Raw genomic sequence first — 18,986 nt, 5'->3', positions numbered from 1 at the left:
CATATTGTTCTTTCCTATCGTCCGAAAAAAATATTTATATCTACGTGTGATATGTTTCCGGCGTATTACACTCAATACATTGAGTAGGCCATAGGCACTATACCATAAATAGACCGTAATACCTAAAAATGAATTGTAGCGACGCCAAAAGTACATATGGTAGAAATGTACCTTGGAACCGTGCAAAATATGTTTAGTAATATTTTTTCCCTGAAACTAATTTATTAAAGCTTGTATTGTATTTGTTCCGACCTACTGCGTAGTAGCGACTTAGCGCATGCGCAATAGCGCCCGGTACAAATGTATCAATCGAAACAAATATATATTACTACACCATGGTCACGAGACTAAAAATTGTTACGTATGATGTCCAAGAACACACGCGCTACAACAAAAACAAACATGTACGTATATATAAATACCAGACTTAGTTAATTGAAATAATGAATAACATCTGTAGTGGAAAAATTATGTTAAAGCAGTGCATATTCTATTTCTATACTAAACATTTTATACTTTGGATAAATCTTTATACACAGTGTCTGGTTTACGATTTCTATGAATGAAGATCTGTTTATTTGTTTTGCTTGACTGAATGTGGTCGTAAGTTCTTGTTGTTGGTTTGTTATTCCGAAAGTTCCGCATCACGTAGCTTGTTCCCGTTCCTGTACCTGTAAACGACGTACTTTATTGTGTATTATATACCAGCATTTATGTATTCCAATCGAATAAATTTCATGGCTTACCGAAGTCGGTTTATGCTCGCGAACGATGGACGGTAGCAGTAAGAAACAACTGTAAAACAACAGGTATGCTGTGTTTATTTTTCAGTATAAATTTAACGAAATGTGCGCTGTTGTTTCACTTCTACATACAGATTAAGTTGGTTTTTATTATGCATTAAGCTGCTTAAATTAAATATTTTGCATTAGGCTGCTTCATTGAATATATAATTTATCTGCAGAAATTCCAGCTTGGCCAGCATGAATAAAACAGAAACAATACTCTTGGATAGCAGACAAATAAGTTCAGATACTATACCAAAACTTCCTCTTGATGTTAAAATGGTTTCATCATCTTCTGACCCAGATAATTCAGAAACAATACCAAAGTCAGTGTTAGTCGCTGAAGAAGAAAATGAGACACTACCTAAGTCGTTGCTGGCAGTGTCTGAATCAAATATTGAAGAAACCACTCCTAAACTACCTAGGTGCGAATTAGAAGAAACTGTTCCTAAGATACCAGTGTCAGCTCCTGACTTAGAGAAAGAAGAAACGCAACCCAAATTGCTGTTGAAAGTTTCTGGATTGCCAAGTAATGAAACAATTCCCAAATTACCTGAATCGCATACTATTAAAAGTCCACCAGAGCAGCGAGTATCTCTTTCCGAGTTTGAAAATGAAGAAACAACTCCCAAATCACCATTTTCAATGCAGAGCAATGAGGAACCCACATGTGGTCACAGCAAAGTTAAATGCCAGTCATCTGATATGATTGGTCAGGTCTATGGAGATGTCCACATGACTTTGCTAAATCCAAATTTGCACCCTGCTGCAGTTTCTACTGACCCCGAAGAACTAGGTTGGTAATTTTTATTCAGTAATTGCCAATGCACTCTATTTAATTTTGTAGGGTGCCCTGATTTTAATGTGATTTTCATTACCTTTGCATCAAAATAGCTCTTACTCTATTCTCTATTCAGAACAGACAAGCATAATATTATATGGGAAATTGGTGACTGTTAATGACTAAATGCTCTTGTACTAAAAAAATTACCCCATACAAAAATGTGAGTTAAAGTTAAGGGTGAACAATAAAATCCAGATTTAAGACCCTTTTAATAATTACAACCTGACATCTTTGGTGGTAGCCATATGTGTTTATATATTTATGATAGTTTAACACTATTGGCCACATTGTTTAAACTCCCATTTATTTCAGGTTTAACACTGCAGAAGAACTTGGAAGTAAATGCAAAAGTCATAGTTGGAGAGTCATCATTGCCGATAGAGATCAATCATGCTGGGAAAACCGTTCGACTGGAAATCGCAGAGGTCAGGCAAAGGTCAGATGATGATTGGAAGCAATACATGGATCGTAGACATCTGAATGAGATGTACATGCCACACAGCTCTATTCAGCTTAATCAAATCTTTGATAAGGCTAAAGAAGTAGCAAAGAAGAAGGCGGATAAATTCTGCAATAATGATGAGGCCAAAGACAGGTATATTCGAAGGCATGGCAACATTGTAGGTGTAGTAGGCCTTCCTGGTGTTGGGAAGAGCACCCTTACTAAGATTGTGACAAGAGCAATTCTTGATAAAAAGATGATGCCAAATACACAGTATTTGTTCTACATATCAATCAAGACGGTGAACTTTGAGAAAAATGTCACCCTTATGGAATTTCTCCTTGAAACAAGTACTGAATTTTGTAACCACACAGACGAGGAGATCAAGGCATTGTTGAATGTACTGTATACCAGTCAAAACGTGGTTATTGTGCTTGATGGTCTTGATGAATCAAGTGTTACAACTGAGTTTTCAACCCCTGTAAGGAGATGTAAACCCAACAGCAAAGAAAGGGTGATTGATATTGTTAAAAACCTGTTAAATGGACATCTTCTTCCAAACGCTATAAAACTGATCACATCCAGATCCAGTCAGTTGTACCAGCTTCATCCTGACTGCCGCCCAAGTTCTTTAGCAGAGGTACTTGGAATTGAGAAACCTGCACAGGGTGAGCTAGGTATACAGATATGTGGAGAAGAGGGTTATGCTGCTGTTAAACAGAAGTTAGCTGAATGCCCTCACCTGGCTGCATTGTGCTATGTCCCAATCAACTGTATCTACATCATGAATTGCTTACATTTAAAGCTGTCTTCTGGCCGTAACATCAATTCCATGACTGAAGTGCTGATTTCAACACTCACTGACTTCATCACGTCAAGTCATCTGCAGATGAATACGGATGAACAAGAAATTAGCACACACATGGTCAAACTTGCCCACCTTGCTTTCAAAGGTCTTGTTGAAAGGAAACTGGTCTTTGAGAAAAAAGATTTTGCACAGGTAGGAATTGGTGAGGCCATGATAAACAACTTTCTGCACACCTACGTGGATAAGTCGTGTGGCCTTCGGATGAGAATCTTGGAAGGAAGCAAACGGAGCTACTTCACGCACCTAACATGGCAGGAGTTCCTGGCAGCAGTTCACTTGATCCTGTTTGCCCCAAAAGATGAGTTCAGAAGACTTCAGGATACATTCAAAGACATGCAGTGGGAAGTTGTGACACGCTTTATGTTCGGCATTTGTAACTATACCTCATTTAAATCACTGAATATGATTTTCCCATCCTGCATGATTCAAGATTTTGAAGAAAAAAAAGTCATGCTTAAGTCCCTCATTTCAACAGCAATGTTAACTGAGAACTCCCAAGAATTTAACCAAAATCTGATCCGCATTGCTGGGTGGGTGCATGAATCTAACGAAAAAGAAACATGCCAAAGGTTTGGATATTGCTTGACCACTGATATTGAACTGTGTGCCCCTACACAGCTCACTGCAGCCAGTGATCTTGCCTTTGCTTTAAAATCTTCCTCAAAACCTTACAACCTTTACCTCACAGTAACGCGAGGAAGAGGAAACGAATCGTTGGAAACATTCTTGAACAGCATTCGAGGGTCACAAGTTAAGGTTAGAAAAAAACATTTAATTTAACTGTAACCAGTTTAAATGCAACAGTGAAACAATTTTCAGATTGTACATGGCTGCATGCCTAGTTTCCTACATTACAATTAGTCAATTACATGTTGCATATAAAACTGTATGAATATATAATTTGTAAAATTTGTTCTACCTATTAAACCATAGGTCATATCACAATGCACTATAAGGTATAACACTTAAAACAATTAAAGTTTAAGCTGGAATTTTTGACAGTTTAAACTTTGTTATTAAATTTCAGGTCCAGTGTTTAAAAATTCCCAAGATAGACTTGAATGAGTCGATGTGGAATGCCCTTCGTCCTCATTTACTGGAAGTCAAGAAGTTGCATATAGCTATTATAAGAAACATGTTACATTATAAAGAATGTTTCTGTGAAGTTATGCAGCAACGGGATTCACAGGTTTATGGAGTTTATACTTGTATATAGACTTAGTTATCAGTTTAAATGCAAATGATATGCCAAAATTTGTATAGTTGAAGCATATGAAGACTAACAGTTGTTTTGCTTTTATTGTAGATTGAAATTGAGATTGATTGTGAAGAAGCAGTGTATGGCTCAGGGATGTTGGACGATGATATATTCTCTTGTTTTGCCTCCTGTGTTCGAAGCATCTCAAAGCTATCAATCAGATATCCACCCTGGGCTGATGTTTCCAAGTTACAGAAGACTCTTCTGGTTCTACAACGTGCTGCTGCTGAACTGTCCCAACAGCTTGTAATTATTGTCTATTTTTATTTGGCTTGTATATGTAAATTATATTTTTAAATTATTGAGTCTTATTTATTCTTATGTGGAAGTGCAATGACAGTCGGTATGATATAGGTGTTTGTTTTATACACCTTATGTCTGCTGACAAGTAACTATGTAAATAATTTTACGGGTGATAGTCTTTTTATGGCTGACAATTTAGACAACCCATAGGAGGCCGTGGGGTTTGGGCAATTGCAGTTAAGTGTTTTGCCAAAAGACAACCACAATTTAAGCAGTGTCAAACCTTGAACTCGGATCCATGCTAACACTATGCCACATCAACAGGCTGTGTCATTTTCCTGCACTCAAGACTTTACCCATTATATGCATTTGAAAAGTATCTACTAACATATAGCTTACCTTAGTGTGTATAAATTAGCTATAATAAGTTTGTTTAATAGGAAGTTGATATACCTGGACATGCGACTGGTGCATGGTTGGCACACTGGTGAAACTACCATTTCAACAATTTCTTACTGCACAGGTAGAGAATAATTGTGTTAAATACGGTTACATGATAAGGTGAAGATAAAAGTTAGTGAATCATGTTTTATTTGGATTCTGGTGTAGGTGTAAATAAGAATTTTAACAGCTCCCTTCATTTCAGAACACTTTGCACCTCCAATTATTTAAGCATTGAAACGTGAAGGTTCAGGCCATAACCATAATGTTTCACCACTGTACGGATTATATGCAGTTTGTTTGTCTTATCACTTTAATTATTTTCATGCACACTTTTTTCTATGCAATCTTTATATCAATTGATCATTTTAGCAATTTAGATGCACTTTAATTTGATTTTGCTTTTTTTGTGTAATCGCCATATTATTTATATATTGCTGCTCTGTGTGATAAAAAAGGGTATAAAGCGATTAAAAATCAAGATTGTCATCTGAGGTTGTAGATGTTAAAATTTATATCAAAGCTTTATGGCGCATGCGCATTATCAATGCACGATTTTTTTTACATCTGAAACAGTAATAATAGCTTAATATTTAACTATACTTCAGAGCGGTTTTTAATGTAAAAATTGTATTTATTTAACCCAATGGTTTGGTCTGTTCTTGCTGCTGTATTTATAAAAATAGCCAAGGTTGATGTATGTAGTGTGGTCGATTGAATATGTTGCTTCTATATTTGCCTCATTTTATGTCATCAACAGCAGTCAAACTTATCGATGTCTGTTATGGTTGTTTTGACTTTTTAAAGTAAAATTGAGTTTAAACCCTTGCTTTACTATTGGGTCTTGCCAAAAAAGGGGTAATACCTCATTCTTTAAAATATATATTCTACCTTTGAACAAGACATATCACTTTGTGAGCATTTACAACATTATAGGAGTTTTAACTTTAATCCATTTTAAAATGGTGAGGACTTTATGCGAGGTGCAAGTTAAAAACAGTCAGTTTGCAATTGCAAAGCACCATTTATTGATTGAAAGCACCATTTATTGACTACAAAGTATTAAACGCTTTTATACAAACAAACGTGAACAACCAGCTATTGTTAAAGAAAACGAATTTGGTCAATAGAATAGGCGAGTTAATTACCTCCTACATTTGCATGCACCTCCTACATTTTCGTGCAGTAAAACAAAATCGCTAGATCTCTATGTTATGATTTTGTGGAAGCTCCCGGAATACGACAAAACAGTTAATAGCTTTTGCGGAATACCCGCATTCAACATTCGTTGAAGGTGTCCTCGTTCGTTCTAAAACATTTAATTTGCACATTTTATCGGGTTAGGACATTGCAAGAAAAGTAGCATCGGTTTTAGCGAAAATAGCTTAGGTTTAGAGTTTTTTTATGGATCGGGTTTTATGTTTTTCCTTGTTCGAATTCCCTCGCTTCGTTTTCGTATGTTCTGGTAATAGCTGTAATGGCATTGGGAATGGCATTTATTCTATTACATTTTTCCTTATGCATTCATATTTTACGTGAAGGTGTTTCAAACTGCTTAGTTTAGCTGCCTTAAGTTGCTAAACAGTTAAACACCACCTTTCTAAAGTTTATTTGATGTTAGTTTGAACCATTCTACTTCGGAGTAATGTCTGAAGCAGATAAAGCCAAAGTTATCTACAAGGATTTTGACCGGATAGTGAAAGCTGTAAGTTTTTGGCGTGCTAAATTTTGTATTGGCTATTTCACCATACATAATTGATATACTATACAGAGGACATCTGGAGGTCAAGTTTCTGCATTAGATGAACAGAGGTTACGCGATTACCAAATAAGAAGATTACGTAGATTATGGCTTAAAGATCAAATCTTGACAGCGCGGGAACCTCTGCTACCACCAGCTAAGTTGGTAAGCGGTGATAATTTCAAATTAAAATATGAGCAGATTAAAATATATATATATTGCAGTTTCTGACAAGATCCCATGCGTGCAAGTCTATAATTTTTTGCGTACACATGTGCTATCAATAAAAATTTTCTTGCAAAGTACGTACATTTCCAAGGCACATTAAAAAATTTTACTTAATTTAATACAGAGTTGGTTCATTGTTTAATTAATTAGTGTACACGGACAAATTATGACATGAACAACAAAAACTTTGTAAACAAAATGCACCTGTTCGTGCATGCTCCTGCCATACTCTGTAGACCGGCTTTATATAGAATATAATAATCCAACATAATTTATAAAGCTAAACTACTTTTTACTAAACTACTAAATTTCTTAATATTACCAATGACCTTTAAAGACAAGGATAGAAAAGTTTCAAGCAGCTGAAGATAAATTCTGGGGAAGATTTTTAAAATTCCGAACCCTTACTCCATATCTCTACTTGGGTAGCAATTTTAAGGAAATTCCCCTTCTAATGGTAATGTTTCGTTTTATTTTAGAAATAGTTCAAACTAATGCTGTTACTTTCATTGTTAAAATAAATTGTTCATGTTATTATTTCATTTTTGGGTTCAATAGCCACGAGTTTTAACTAACCCTTCCTTGCACACTGCGTAATTTAATGACTGTTGTTTTTGTTGTAAATTCCCTTCTATTCGCGTTTGGTATAATATGCATTCCAATTATGACTTGATAAAGCTGCTGGGTCTTGCCAACGACACATATGTCTTCAGTGATAGCAGCAAAGAAGCTTGAACACATTTCTTTTTTAGTTTATCTATAATCATTTATTTTTTTAATGTTTTCAGCTTTATAAGTTGCAAAGATCCATACGAACTTATTTGTTTGTTTTCATCCCTGGTACATTGATCCCACTTTATTTTTTGATGAACATGGACTCTGTAAGTAACTTCTTACTTTATAAATTGTTATAGAAATTCTAATAACAACACACCTTGAAATTGATTACAGCACAGCTACAAAGTGGTGTCGTAATTTATTTATTGATATTAAACGTTTGAACTGCTTTCTAGAAAATCCCAAACAGTTCAATCCAAGAGAAACCCAGAGTCTACCCTGGTGAGAAGACGTTTAAAGCACGCCTTGAAGATGTCAAAATCGACCCAAGTACTGGTCAGTTTCAACTTCCTGATGCGAAATAATTGTGTGCCAACTTTTGTCTGTTTATCTCTATAAAATTCACAAAATAAATTATCCTCTATAAAATTGAATCTTTGGACATTGGCAATCAAAAGCAAGTGGACTTCTGCACTCAATAATACCCTTTATGATGACGTTGAGTGATTCATTTGAGATCAATTGGAAACATTGTTTTCCTACGTGTTATTTCTGATGAGCGCTTTTGTTTGCACAAGAATCAGAATAAGAATAGATAGTAAACACATGGTATGTTTACATAGGAATTGTCACCAGCAACGCCCAAAATTCCATTTGGACAGTGAAGCAACGCCTACACTTAGCGTTAACAGGTCTCTCTTAAGCAGAGTTTAAAGTAAGGTTATAGAACTGTTTTAAATTGAAACAAAATGAGTCAGTCCTACAATACAATAGAAGAGGATGAGCCTATTAAACCGACAAATGAACAGCAGAAGTGTTCTTGTCCATGTTTGGTCGCAGCGTTGGCTGCAGTGACTGTAATTACGATAAACAGTGTATCGTTAGCTACACCTGCTTGGATACAAAGCTACTCTGTAAACGCGGGACTTTGGCATATTTGTTATAGCGGTGGATGTCACGATTACACAAGTAAGTTGCAATAACTTATTTTATTTCGGTAACTTAAACCCAAAGTTAAGTTTGTTTTACATAAAACGGGTTTAACATGTGTTTTGCAGGTGTACAAGCATACATTAAAGTTGTGCGTGGCTTTCTGATTTCATCTATTGTTTTCGTCACAATAACAACAATATGGTCTTTGATTGGAATTTGTAGACATAAGTCAAACTTAAGAAAGATCGGACAGAGTCTTGGGATTTTATTCTTTTTTGCCTGTAAGTGGTGTGTTTACTTGTATAAAAAGTTGCCATAGAAGACCACGAACTTAAATTTCGTCCCCACCGTTTGATTTTTGTTCGTTCTGGTACTTATTTAAATCTACGGGCAGGTGTGGCGAATACAGTTTCAGCTGGTGTCTTCACGACTTGGTACCCAATGGAAACAGGACAGAGCTTTGGATATTCATATATTCTAACATGGGTAGCAAGTGGAATTTGCTTTTTATCTGGAATATACTCTTTTGCTGCATCTTACTGACCTTGAAGCATATTTGTCACTCTATCGTTCATTTAACGACCAGTACTTGTATATATATATAAATATATGTAGCATCGTGTGTATTGCACATATATATAATGTTTAGTTTACGCAATATATAGTAAGATAGAGGAAGATGGGACACCTTTAGCACGTAATATCTAAACATCCTGATCGTGTTTTAATCAATTAACAACGGTCTACGAGAGCCGTGACGATACAATTTTATAATTCTTCGAATGTTCTTTGTTAACTTTTAAACGAGACCGGAAAATAGAATGAAAAGATGTCCCGTTTTCCCCTACCTCACTGCATGTATAATAGTGGTTTAAAATCCTTGACGTCAATATCACCATGCTGTATTATCTGAATATTTGTTTTGAATGAATCTTTACCCGAGTACGGATATAAACGCGTATACAGTGTGTGGGTAAATGTATACTTTTAGCATATAGTTTTTGGTGGAAAACCCAAACACGGTGTAAATATAGTTTAGTTTAGGGTTACTTCTTCATCTCTGTTGCTTTTTGCTCTTCGAAGTTTCAAGCAAGTTGTGTCGGTCCTATAAACAAAAAAAGAATGGCCGATGTTGGCTTTATTTAACGTTAGTGATGGTGATCCGTGTAGGCCTATACTGTATCATTACCTTCCCATCGCAATGGCATCGTCCATAGTTTGAGGCAACGATACATTGATGGTTTTTGGTAGCAATCTGTACAAAGCTGAAGATACCAAAAGGACAGCTCCGATTGCAATAGATATTATTTTAACCCTCGTTGGATCGCCTGTTTTTTTGTTAGGTCCAACATTTAAAATTCGGCAAACGAACATAATTATTGTATATAGTAGGATGGGGAAAGACGGGACACGTTTTACACATAACATCTAAATATCCTGATCGTGTTTTAAACAATTAACAACGGTTTATGAGAGTCGTGACGGTGCAGTTTTAAAATTAATGATGGGACGATAAAACAGCACCAAATGGAACGATAAAACATAAGGAAAATGTGTCCCAACTTCCCCCACTCTACTATACAGCAAAGCTTAAGTACAAATTAGCGTCTACGGCGCATATATGAGCTTAAATGTAGTAAGATATTTTGTTTTGTAATTAAAAATACTATAAAAGCTAAAATATGCGTATGAAAACTGCGTTAAAACAGGAAACGATTTATTAAAAACTCCTACCTGCAAACAAGATATACGGAGCGGTAAGTGACCCAATTATTGCCATGGCATTCGAGATGCCAAGGGTAGATTGACGCTGTGTCGTTGGAAACAACTCGGTGGTGTGAACAAAGATGACAGTAAAGAGGAGAGATGCTGCAAACTTGCAAACACACACCATAACAACAACCAGTACTATGCTCACTGTTAAAAAATGAAGACAATAAGTATATATGGCATTTAACTCTTACGGCCAACAATGTGTTATAAATATTTTAAGAATTTCATCCAAAAACTATATTAAAACGTCTTACATTTATGGGCGAAAGGTGTAATTGCTGACAGCAATGCAAGGCCCAGCATCATAAAGACGTAACTGTTTCTTCTTCCGATCTTGGCGGAGATTAGATAATAACCCACCGTTGCAGCAATGTCGACAAGTCCCATTAAACAGAGATTCAAAAATCGGTTTTCCGACAAATTGTTGGAGTTTAGACCAATGACATAATACGTCAAACTGGTGCAGTACCTGTCACAAAGTTAATATAACTACAGGGATTTCTACGCACTTGATTATATATAACATAAGGTTACCATGCAAAGAAGACGATAAATAATCTTTTCAACAACACCGGTTGTTTCAGAACCAACTTCGACACCTCGAAAAATTTAAGACTTTTCACTTTTTCTTTTTCGGGAAAACCAGAAAGATTTGTTTTCAATTTCTCGAGATCATGCGTAGGAATATTGTGCGTTTTGTTCAACTTTGCGATTTTCGAAAGAATCCTTTGAGATTCTTCTTCACGACCAACCGATGACAGCCAGCGTGGCGATTCGTCGATCAGCCTGTCGGGTATACACAAGGCGATAACATATATATGGAAAAAATCAAGAAATAAAGGTATAGCCTAACTTACCAATAGTAAGGGATAAAAAAAATTGCTGTAAAACTGAAAGCTCGTAAAAGCCATCTCCAATCCCTGAAGAAGTAACCGAGAAACGTTAAAACTAGGAAGCCAAGGGAGTATCCTATTTGGGCACAGAATGTGATAAACGTTCGCTTTTCGGTCGAAGCAAATTCTGTACCTGGAAAGGGTGGAAGTTAATAAATATATGAAAACCTATATTACAACGCTTTAAAAACATTAAACAAGTATTTTAAGTTAACAGTGAATATTCTCTTTAAAAAGTGAAACGCTTTGAGCAACTTAATATTTATATATATATATATAGATATAAAATACTTATCCTTTATGGCAAGGTTATACGTTGCAACTAACCTAGTGAAATAGCTAGTGGGTAAACCGTATCCACAACTCCAGTCAAAACCACGACGGACATATACATGGGAGCGCTAGTTGAAAAACTGAGCAGCAACAAGGCAAGAAACTGCAAAGCTATGAGGACCAGAAATACAACTCGACGACCAAATCTGTTGACAAAATTGCAAAGTATAGACAGTAAATAAGCAGAGAAAAGTTGCCATGTAATAAGGGCATGTAAAGTTCCTTACTTGTCGGATGTTGGACCAACTGCACACGTACCGAAAATTTTTCCCACTGCGTAGACTGTGAACGTGAAAGGCTTCATCCATGCGCGTTCGCATAAAAACTCGAACTGAAAAGTAATATACGCTTATCATATCATATCAAAATTGCCCATGTTTTTACATTGCAATTGTTTTTATGAACGTGACGTGTGTAAACCTACCTCAGTAAGAGCGCTAACCCCATCTTGTACGAATCGCCATCGTTCGCATGGCGACGTATTGTTTGTTACCCAGTACCCGGTTCCACTTTCGTCTGTCAATTTTGTAAATTAAGCTATTTGGGGTTAGGATTAGATCAAAATGCACAATACGCCATCTGTTAACGTTAAAATAACTTACTTTTTGAATCATCAATACCAGATATGTCGTAGTTGAAACACTCGTTTCGCACTAATTCTTGCTTATCGTTGGTGGTCCAAGGAACGGTCGAATTTAGTAAATATTCGTATTTAGACTCGGTTACATTGAGGTAATTCTCGGATAAGGCCTGTGTGAAACGGGAGTTTATAGTAATGTATTAAAAACATCGACTCACTGTAACTTCACTTTTCTGCGAAAGGTTTTTTTCTTACCCCTGGTACTTCGCAATGAAAATCTGGTTCGTAAAGAGTGTACAGAAAACGAAACGATAGAATGCAACTTGGAATTGTAGATACCAACAACAACAAAGAAAGTCGCTTCTGATAAAAACTAAAGACGTTTAACTCTTTGAAATCTCTTTCTTTTGACATATTCTAACCGATGTTTAAATAACAAAATCTAAACGAACTAGCCTATACATATAGAAAAGGGTAAATATAAACCTTAGGAGCTGTGGCATAATTTTGAGTTCCACAGAATACTACTATATAAATGGCATATATTTAGGTCCTTCACACGGGTTGTCTAAATTGCAATATTTCTCTTTTATCATCGCTTATACGGAAAGGGAAAAAACCTCGTCGTCACCAAAAAAAGTTTGTTTTGGAGAATTTGGACAAACTACAAATTAACTATAATGCTAAAAGTTAACATTAATCATTTTATGTTTAAGAAATATGTTTTAATTACGATAAATAAAAATAAGATTTCATAGTAGTGCTTTCAATGCGTCCCCACTTGACTGGTAATATTTTAACACAAGCGTTAACTGTGTAGATTTGTTATCTCACTAACACGCGTGCTCCAAAATTCCCAGAGTATAAGAAGCGTTGTTTCTACAGATCGTTTTACCAATAACTCAATCGTTATAGATTATAAGTTGTCTCGAGTTATGATACATTTATAAATACATGCTACCTCGAGATTAACCGTTACCGTATTAGCTGATGGTCGTTGCATTTCTGTAAGTTACACACGTGGTAATTCGTTAGCGGCATGAAATGTATAAAACAGAATAGATCATCTTTGTCAAAACTACTGTCGTTATTCCGTCACCCGGGCTTACAATCATGCATTAATAAACGCAAATAATAATGATTTCTTACAATTCTATAACATTTCAAATTACGCACTCACGTTTAACGTTTCCGGTATACTGTTTGACAAATAGTGTACATATGGTATACAAACTTTTAATACCGTTATTGAAACCTAAGAACTAGCTACGAGACATTTAATTCATATATCCCTATTATCTGTACTGAAAGGGCGCAAAAATTCTCTTTTATTAGCTTGAGTGCTGCGCGTTGTTAAGCTTATGCTTGTTGAAAATATAAGAACAGGAAATTTAGCCAGAAAACAGCATAGACGGAAGCGGCTCGTGTTTGTGCTGCATACCCAATACAAGGTTTCGTGTAACAAAAGACACGTTCAACGAACATAGCGATTCAAAGACGTTTGTTGTTACAATAGCTAGTAGAAACTATTAATAACGTTATTTGAAATCTAAGAATTAGCTGCGAGTCATTCAATTTATACATCTTCAGTATCTGTACTGAATGGCGTAATAATTAAGCACGTAAGTGGTCATATAGATTCTTTTTTGTCGAACAGTTTTTGTTGTTTGTTTTTTGGGGCGATTTTTTACTGCACTTATCCCAATTCTTAATTTGGTATTTATTCTTTAATCTCTTGATTATAATCAAATCCGAATATATATTTATAATTTTTTGACTAAATTTTTAGATTTAAAACCGCATAATAGGCGTGTAGCCGCCCGTCACGTGTAGGTGCGTGCCTAAGCGGGTAAGGGTACACGAGTGCTTTTTTCCGATCGTTATCTCCCGTATAAACATCGCGTTTCCTTTTCCTTCTCTCTCTTCGTTTACCGCTCGCAAAATACATCATGCAGCCGCCACAGTATGAATAATATTAACTTCTAACATTACCTATAATTACAGCGCGATTACGGTACATGTATAAATGCATTCTACCTACTGCTACAAAGTCATCAGTGGCAAAGCTTATGCTCGTTAAGAATGCGACAACAGGAAATTAAGCCAAAAGACACCGATTATAGACGGAAACCCCTCGTGTCTGTATTGCATGCGTAGTACAACGTTTCGTGTAACAAAAACACGTTAAACGAACATATAGATTTAAAGACGTTTGTTGTTACAATAGCCACTAAACCGCTATTATATTTAGATTTTATAGTGCGCTTCCATTTAAAGTCGAGCATAAAATAACTATTCCCTTTCGTATTCTTTATGTTTTTTTTTTGCCAAAGTAACAGAATCCGTCACAGTTACGACCATATTATATTTCTGGCAACCATTTTTTTATTCTCCTTTTTCACTATTGAAATGTTTCTGTATACGCTTTAAACTCTATACAACTATACGTTAGTTGACCAAAATAACTATATGTTAATTGAGTCATCTTCTTCGTTACTTTGATTTTTGGTATTTCGACACGATAAGCAAAACGCATCAGAACTGCAAAAAAAAATTTTTTACGTTGACAAGTTTTCGTTTAACGAAAATAATGAGTGCATATATTGCCATTTACCCTCCCATTGCAACAGCATCGTCGATAGTTTGAGGCAACGGCACATTGATGGTTTTGGGAAGCAATCTGTACAAAGCTGAAGATACCAGGAGAACAGCTCCGATTGCAATGGATATTGTTTTAACCCGTGTTGGGTCGCCTGTTTTAATAGTTGTTAGATCAAACATTATCGCCAAGCGAACATTACAAAATGCTAATGAGCTAACCAAACAAATGTTATGGTGTTCTGTATGGTGCTTTGAGTTTTAAATAATACAAACACCAAACGGTTTGCATATAAGTATGCATTTGAAACTTATTTAATTAGAGAACACAAGAAAATGATTACTTAATAGCCCTAACCTGCAAACAAGATAAACGGAGCGGTAATTGACCCAACTCTTGCCGTGGCATCGGACATGCCCAGCGTAGACTGACGTAGTGCCGTTGGAAACAACTCGGTTGTGTGAGTATAGAGGACAGTAAACAGTAGAGATGCTGTAAATTTGCACACACACACCATAACGACAGCTAGTAATCTGTGCACTGGGTTAAAAAAAACACAATAAGTATGTAACATTTAGCCTACTCTTTGGGCCCAGTAATATGTGTTTTTACCATTTCGTACAAAAATTCACTAAACCGTCTTACATTTATTTGCGAAAGGTGTAATTGCTGACAGCAATGCAAGGCCAAGCATCATAAAGACGTAACTGTTTCTTCTTCCGATCTTAGCGGAGATTAGGTAATAACCCACCGTTGCAGCCATGTCCACAAGCCCCAATAAACAAAGATTCACAAAACGATTTTCCGACAAATTGTTGGGATTCAAACCAATGACATAATACGTCAAACTGGTGCAGTACCTGCCACGAAGTTATATCTACAGGCTTATCCGCTGATGTGTTTTATACAAAACTATATAGTTACCAAGCAAAGAAGACGATGATTAATCTTTTCAACAACACCGGTTGTTTCAGAACCAACTTCAACAACTGGAAAAATTTGAGACTTTTGACTTTTTCATTTTTGGGAAAACCAGAAAGATTTGTTTCCAATTCCGTGAGATCATGCGAAGAAGCATTGTGCGCTTTGTTTAACTTAGCGATTTTCGAAAGAACCCTTTGAGATTCTTCTTTACGCCCAACCGATGACAACCAACGTGGCGATTCGTCGATAAGCCTGTCGGGTATACAATACCGATAATATACACATACGGAAAAATCCAGAAATGGTATAACTTACCAATAATAAGGTATGTAAAAAATTGCTGTAAAACTAAAAGCTCTTAAAAGCCATCTCCAATCTCTGAAGAAGTAACCGAGAAACGTTAAAACAAGGAAACCCAAGGAATATCCCATTTGACAACAGAATGTGATAAACGTTCGCTTTTCGGTCGAAGTAGTTTCGATACCTGGAAATTACGAGACCGTTTAAGTATAAAGCTGTATGATATTTTCACATTAAAGAGCCTTGTATAAAGAAAAGAACATATTCAAGTTAACAGATGTCAAACGCGTTTGAGTAACAGAGGCTTATAATCTCTTTACAAAGTTTCGTTGCAACTGACCTAGTGCAAATGCGGTTCCGTAAACCATATCTGTAGCTCCAGTCAGAAATACAACAGACATATACATGGGAGCACTAGTTGAAAAACTAAGTATCAAGCAAACCATATACTGCAAAACCAGTGTTGTCAAGAACACTCTTCGACGACCGAATCTGTTGGAAAATGTGCAAAGTTGGCAGTAAATGCACAACGTTATTATTCAAAGCGGATGTGAGAATTAGAGAATATGAACTATAAACTATCTCATTTATGTCAGTGAATTCAAACAATTTTAATTTTACAATCACTCATAGGCAATCTTAATTGGTAGAAACTTATTCAGAACATTTTTTATTGTCAGTTTGTAGTAAGGTTGCCTTCTTTAAACAAATGAATACGCCAATAGTAATTGAGGGGGTATAGTAGGATTGGGGGGAACGGAACACATTTAACACATAATGTCCAAATACCCGGATCATACATTAAACAATTAACAACGGTCTTTGGGAGTCGTGGCGATACGGTTTTTATACTTCTTTGAATTTCTTTATTTTCTTACCAAATGGAACAAGAAAATTGTATAAGAAGGTTTCTCATCTTCCCCCACCCTACCATATGTGTATCACTTATCTGTGTCCTACGAACTAATACCGAGTAAAATTAAATCACCAATTCCTTACATGTCAGATATTGGGCGAACTGCAAACGTACCACACATTTGTCCAAAAGCGTAAGCGGTAAACGAAAAAGGTTTCATCCATGCACGTTCGCATACAAATTTTAACTGAAAAGTATAATTAGCGTATCATATGATCTATTCTATTGCATAATAATTGTTTATTTTATACCTCTACGTTGTTGTAAATTAGTAGCTTTATAGCTTGCTATTTTTGAAAAGAATAAAAATATTTTCCCATGCGTTTAGACGACAGGATTTTTTAATATTTCCATTTTATAAATACAGACATTAAACTTTTGAACTTATATTTCCACTGCAAAATATAGCATTCGTTTTACAACATATAAACTGTGCAAAGCCATGGTTATTGATACATTAGTTCGTACACGGATATATTTCCGCAAATAAGGTATTCAATGGTTCTATTCTATAGCTTTCCGATTGAACGGTTTAATGGTTCTATAGATAAAAAAAAATACAAACTTACTTCAGTTAGAGCGCTAACCCCGTCTTGCGCGAATCTCCATCGTTTGCATGGCGATGTACTGTTTACGACCCGTCCGGTTCCACTCTCATCTGTCAGTTGTATGAATAGTTACTTACTTTAAAACAAAATTTCGTAAGTAAACTCACTTCTTAAAGCATCAATATTGGGTATGTCGTAGTTGAAACACTCGCTTCGCACTAATTCTTGCTTATCGTTGGTGGTCCAAGGAACGGTGGCGTTTAATAGATATTCGTATTGAGATTCGGTTACGTTGGTGTAATTCTCGGATAAGGCCTGTGTGAAACGGGAGTTGGTAGTATTCCATTAATATTAAATACAGCAGCGAGATAATTATACTACAACTTTTCTGCCAAAGCTTTATTCTTACCGCTGGTACGTCGCAATGAAACTCTGGCTCGTATACAGTAAAGAGGAAACGAAACGATATAATGCAACTTGGAATTGTAGAAAGCAACAACAGTAAAGAAAGTCGCTTCTGATAAAAACCAAACGCGTTCAACTCTTTAAATTCTCTTTCCTTCGACATATTTCAACCTAATAAACGCCCTAAAATGAGAAGTATGATCGGCGTCATGCAACAGTGGTTATCACCAACGTGGTGCATGGGTTAGCACTACTCCTGGCCTTGTTTTCTGCCATACTGTTTGACAAACCATCATACGCATTGTACATAAACTTTTATAATTTGATAAAAAAGGTTCCTTTAACGTTTTCATTACTGTTTTCTCTAAAACAATAAATTTTAATCCGAAAAATTAGCAGCGAAACGATTAACCTGTACAACCCTAATGGCTGAACACCAGACATGACGCAATATTTCTCTTCTGATTACGCTTATGCTTATTTTCAATGTTTTTTTCAGCGCTGAAAATTTACGCCAGAGAAAACTATAACTAGACTGAAACAACTTCCTGTCTGTATCTTATACGTAATATGCGGTCTCGTATAACAAAGGCACTGTCAAACGAATATCACAGATAAAGAATGTTATGACTGTAGGCATTAAACCGAGATCATTGCCGAGCATTGCTTTACGATATTTATAATCAATGTGTTTTCTTCTTTTTGCATATAACTGCTTGACCTGAAACATATTACATGCTACTTATCATCACATAATTATAAACAGGCTGTGGTGCGTTTCACATATAGAATAGTTTTTTTTATTTTTTTGAGGGTTCTTATACGCCGCGACTGTCGGAAATGGGCGATTGGCTACCCTAACAGTTTCTGTATTGGCTTGCTGTCTGCTACCACCGCTTGTTCGAACATGTTGCATTTTTTGCCATTTTTCCTATATTATGTTGCCTGCCATGTGACATTTTTTCAAGAGTGGTTACCATCCTTCTAACGCCTCAATAGTAGGGTTGTATATGATGTGCCTTGGGGCGTTACACGTATATATAAAAAAAAAAGTTTGAGACAGAATGCTCGGTTTGACACTTTTTATTCTTTTTATTCCACAACACAACAAAAAATGACAACAACTTGAAAGAACATATGTATTTAGGTCATGTA

The 18,986-nt window shown here is 35.9% G+C and overlaps 4 protein-coding genes across 10 annotated transcripts; 3 read left to right on the top strand and 1 right to left on the bottom strand.

Moving 5' to 3' along the window:
* Positions 1-206: 206 nt before the first annotated feature.
* Positions 207-5,784, top strand: LOC100176408 (NACHT, LRR and PYD domains-containing protein 7). Of its 3 annotated transcripts, none has more exons than XR_003395880.1 (7): positions 207-809; positions 965-1,581; positions 1,942-3,695; positions 3,967-4,128; positions 4,246-4,443; positions 4,881-5,001; positions 5,087-5,784. XR_003395880.1 is itself a non-coding variant. In XM_002127968.5 (7 exons), the coding sequence occupies exons 2-6, from the start codon at positions 984-986 to the stop codon at positions 4,929-4,931; spliced, it is 2,763 nt and encodes a 920-aa protein (XP_002128004.4). In that variant the 5' UTR covers positions 207-809; positions 965-983; the 3' UTR covers positions 4,932-4,963; positions 5,087-5,784. The 3 variants fall into 3 exon arrangements, 2 of the variants coding, with proteins under 2 accessions (XP_002128004.4, XP_026690227.1); XM_002127968.5 differs by having other exon boundaries at positions 4,881-4,963; XM_026834426.1 differs by lacking the exons at positions 4,246-4,443; positions 4,881-5,001; positions 5,087-5,784 and having other exon boundaries at positions 1,942-3,508; positions 3,628-3,695.
* Positions 5,785-6,258: 474 nt separating this feature from the next.
* On the top strand, positions 6,259-8,061 carry LOC100178719 (NADH dehydrogenase [ubiquinone] 1 beta subcomplex subunit 6). Its single transcript, XM_002127938.3, has 5 exons — positions 6,259-6,586; positions 6,653-6,787; positions 7,188-7,307; positions 7,639-7,731; positions 7,864-8,061. Exons 1-5 carry the CDS (start codon positions 6,527-6,529, stop codon positions 7,990-7,992), a joined length of 537 nt encoding a protein of 178 aa, XP_002127974.1. The 5' UTR covers positions 6,259-6,526; the 3' UTR covers positions 7,993-8,061.
* A 120-nt stretch (positions 8,062-8,181) lies between these two features.
* Positions 8,182-9,226, top strand: LOC108949497 (epithelial membrane protein 2-like). Its single transcript, XM_018811866.2, has 3 exons — positions 8,182-8,596; positions 8,686-8,841; positions 8,955-9,226. Exons 1-3 carry the CDS (start codon positions 8,377-8,379, stop codon positions 9,101-9,103), a joined length of 525 nt encoding a protein of 174 aa, XP_018667411.1. The 5' UTR covers positions 8,182-8,376; the 3' UTR covers positions 9,104-9,226.
* Positions 9,227-9,306: 80 nt separating this feature from the next.
* On the bottom strand, positions 9,307-18,113 carry LOC100176405 (organic cation transporter protein-like). 5 transcript variants are annotated; one of them, XR_003395915.1, is made up of 13 exons: positions 17,836-18,097; positions 17,594-17,741; positions 17,448-17,536; positions 16,962-17,065; positions 16,303-16,454; positions 15,978-16,146; positions 15,663-15,914; positions 15,384-15,598; positions 15,096-15,278; positions 14,754-14,892; positions 12,395-12,502; positions 12,162-12,309; positions 11,988-12,075 (listed from the first exon to the last, which is right to left on the bottom strand). XR_003395915.1 is itself a non-coding variant. In XM_026834586.1 (11 exons), the coding sequence occupies exons 1-11, from the start codon at positions 17,992-17,994 to the stop codon at positions 9,666-9,668; spliced, it is 1,644 nt and encodes a 547-aa protein (XP_026690387.1). In that variant the 5' UTR covers positions 17,995-18,113; the 3' UTR covers positions 9,307-9,665. The 5 variants fall into 5 exon arrangements, 4 of the variants coding, with proteins under 4 accessions (XP_026690387.1, XP_026690385.1, XP_026690386.1 ...); XM_026834586.1 differs by lacking the exons at positions 12,162-12,309; positions 12,395-12,502; positions 14,754-14,892; ... (5 more) ...; positions 16,962-17,065; positions 17,448-17,536 and adding exons at positions 9,307-9,696; positions 9,750-9,888; positions 10,295-10,477; ... (3 more) ...; positions 11,554-11,705; positions 11,787-11,890 and having other exon boundaries at positions 11,984-12,075; positions 17,836-18,113; XM_026834584.1 differs by lacking the exons at positions 12,162-12,309; positions 12,395-12,502; positions 14,754-14,892; ... (5 more) ...; positions 16,962-17,065; positions 17,448-17,536 and adding exons at positions 9,307-9,665; positions 9,750-9,888; positions 10,295-10,477; ... (3 more) ...; positions 11,554-11,705; positions 11,787-11,890 and having other exon boundaries at positions 11,984-12,075; positions 17,836-18,112.
* Between the last annotated feature and the right edge of the window lie 873 nt (positions 18,114-18,986).

The sequence above is a fragment of the Ciona intestinalis genome, chromosome 5, assembly GCF_000224145.3.
Source record: "Ciona intestinalis chromosome 5, KH, whole genome shotgun sequence".
NCBI lineage: Eukaryota > Metazoa > Chordata > Ascidiacea > Phlebobranchia > Cionidae > Ciona > Ciona intestinalis.
This window is presented reverse-complemented; position numbering and strand designations above follow the sequence as displayed.

What these genes read in the sequence shown, in the direction of transcription:
- LOC100176408 (XM_002127968.5), top strand. Translation starts at nt 984, where the DNA reads ATGAATAAAACAGAAACAATACTCTTGGATAGCAGACAAATAAGTTCA. An exon ending in TTCGAGGGTCACAAGTTAAG is followed by an intron (nt 3,696 to 3,966) that starts GTTAGAAAAAAA and finishes ATTAAATTTCAG; the next exon opens with GTCCAGTGTTTAAAAATTCC. An exon ending in TGCAGCAACGGGATTCACAG is followed by an intron (nt 4,129 to 4,245) that starts GTTTATGGAGTT and finishes CTTTTATTGTAG; the next exon opens with ATTGAAATTGAGATTGATTG.
- LOC100178719 (XM_002127938.3), top strand. Translation starts at nt 6,527, where the DNA reads ATGTCTGAAGCAGATAAAGCCAAAGTTATCTACAAGGATTTTGACCGG. An exon ending in TTGACCGGATAGTGAAAGCT is followed by an intron (nt 6,587 to 6,652) that starts GTAAGTTTTTGG and finishes TATACTATACAG; the next exon opens with AGGACATCTGGAGGTCAAGT. An exon ending in TGCTACCACCAGCTAAGTTG is followed by an intron (nt 6,788 to 7,187) that starts GTAAGCGGTGAT and finishes TGACCTTTAAAG; the next exon opens with ACAAGGATAGAAAAGTTTCA.
- LOC108949497 (XM_018811866.2), top strand. Translation starts at nt 8,377, where the DNA reads ATGAGTCAGTCCTACAATACAATAGAAGAGGATGAGCCTATTAAACCG. An exon ending in TGGATGTCACGATTACACAA is followed by an intron (nt 8,597 to 8,685) that starts GTAAGTTGCAAT and finishes TGTGTTTTGCAG; the next exon opens with GTGTACAAGCATACATTAAA. An exon ending in GATTTTATTCTTTTTTGCCT is followed by an intron (nt 8,842 to 8,954) that starts GTAAGTGGTGTG and finishes ATCTACGGGCAG; the next exon opens with GTGTGGCGAATACAGTTTCA.
- LOC100176405 (XM_018811890.2), bottom strand. Translation starts at nt 17,994, where the DNA reads ATGTCGAAGGAAAGAGAATTTAAAGAGTTGAACGCGTTTGGTTTTTAT. An exon ending in TTTTACATACCTTATTATTG is followed by an intron (nt 15,915 to 15,977) that starts GTAAGTTATACC and finishes TATACCCGACAG; the next exon opens with GCTTATCGACGAATCGCCAC. An exon ending in TACACCTTTCGCAAATAAAT is followed by an intron (nt 15,279 to 15,383) that starts GTAAGACGGTTT and finishes TTTTTAACCCAG; the next exon opens with TGCACAGATTACTAGCTGTC.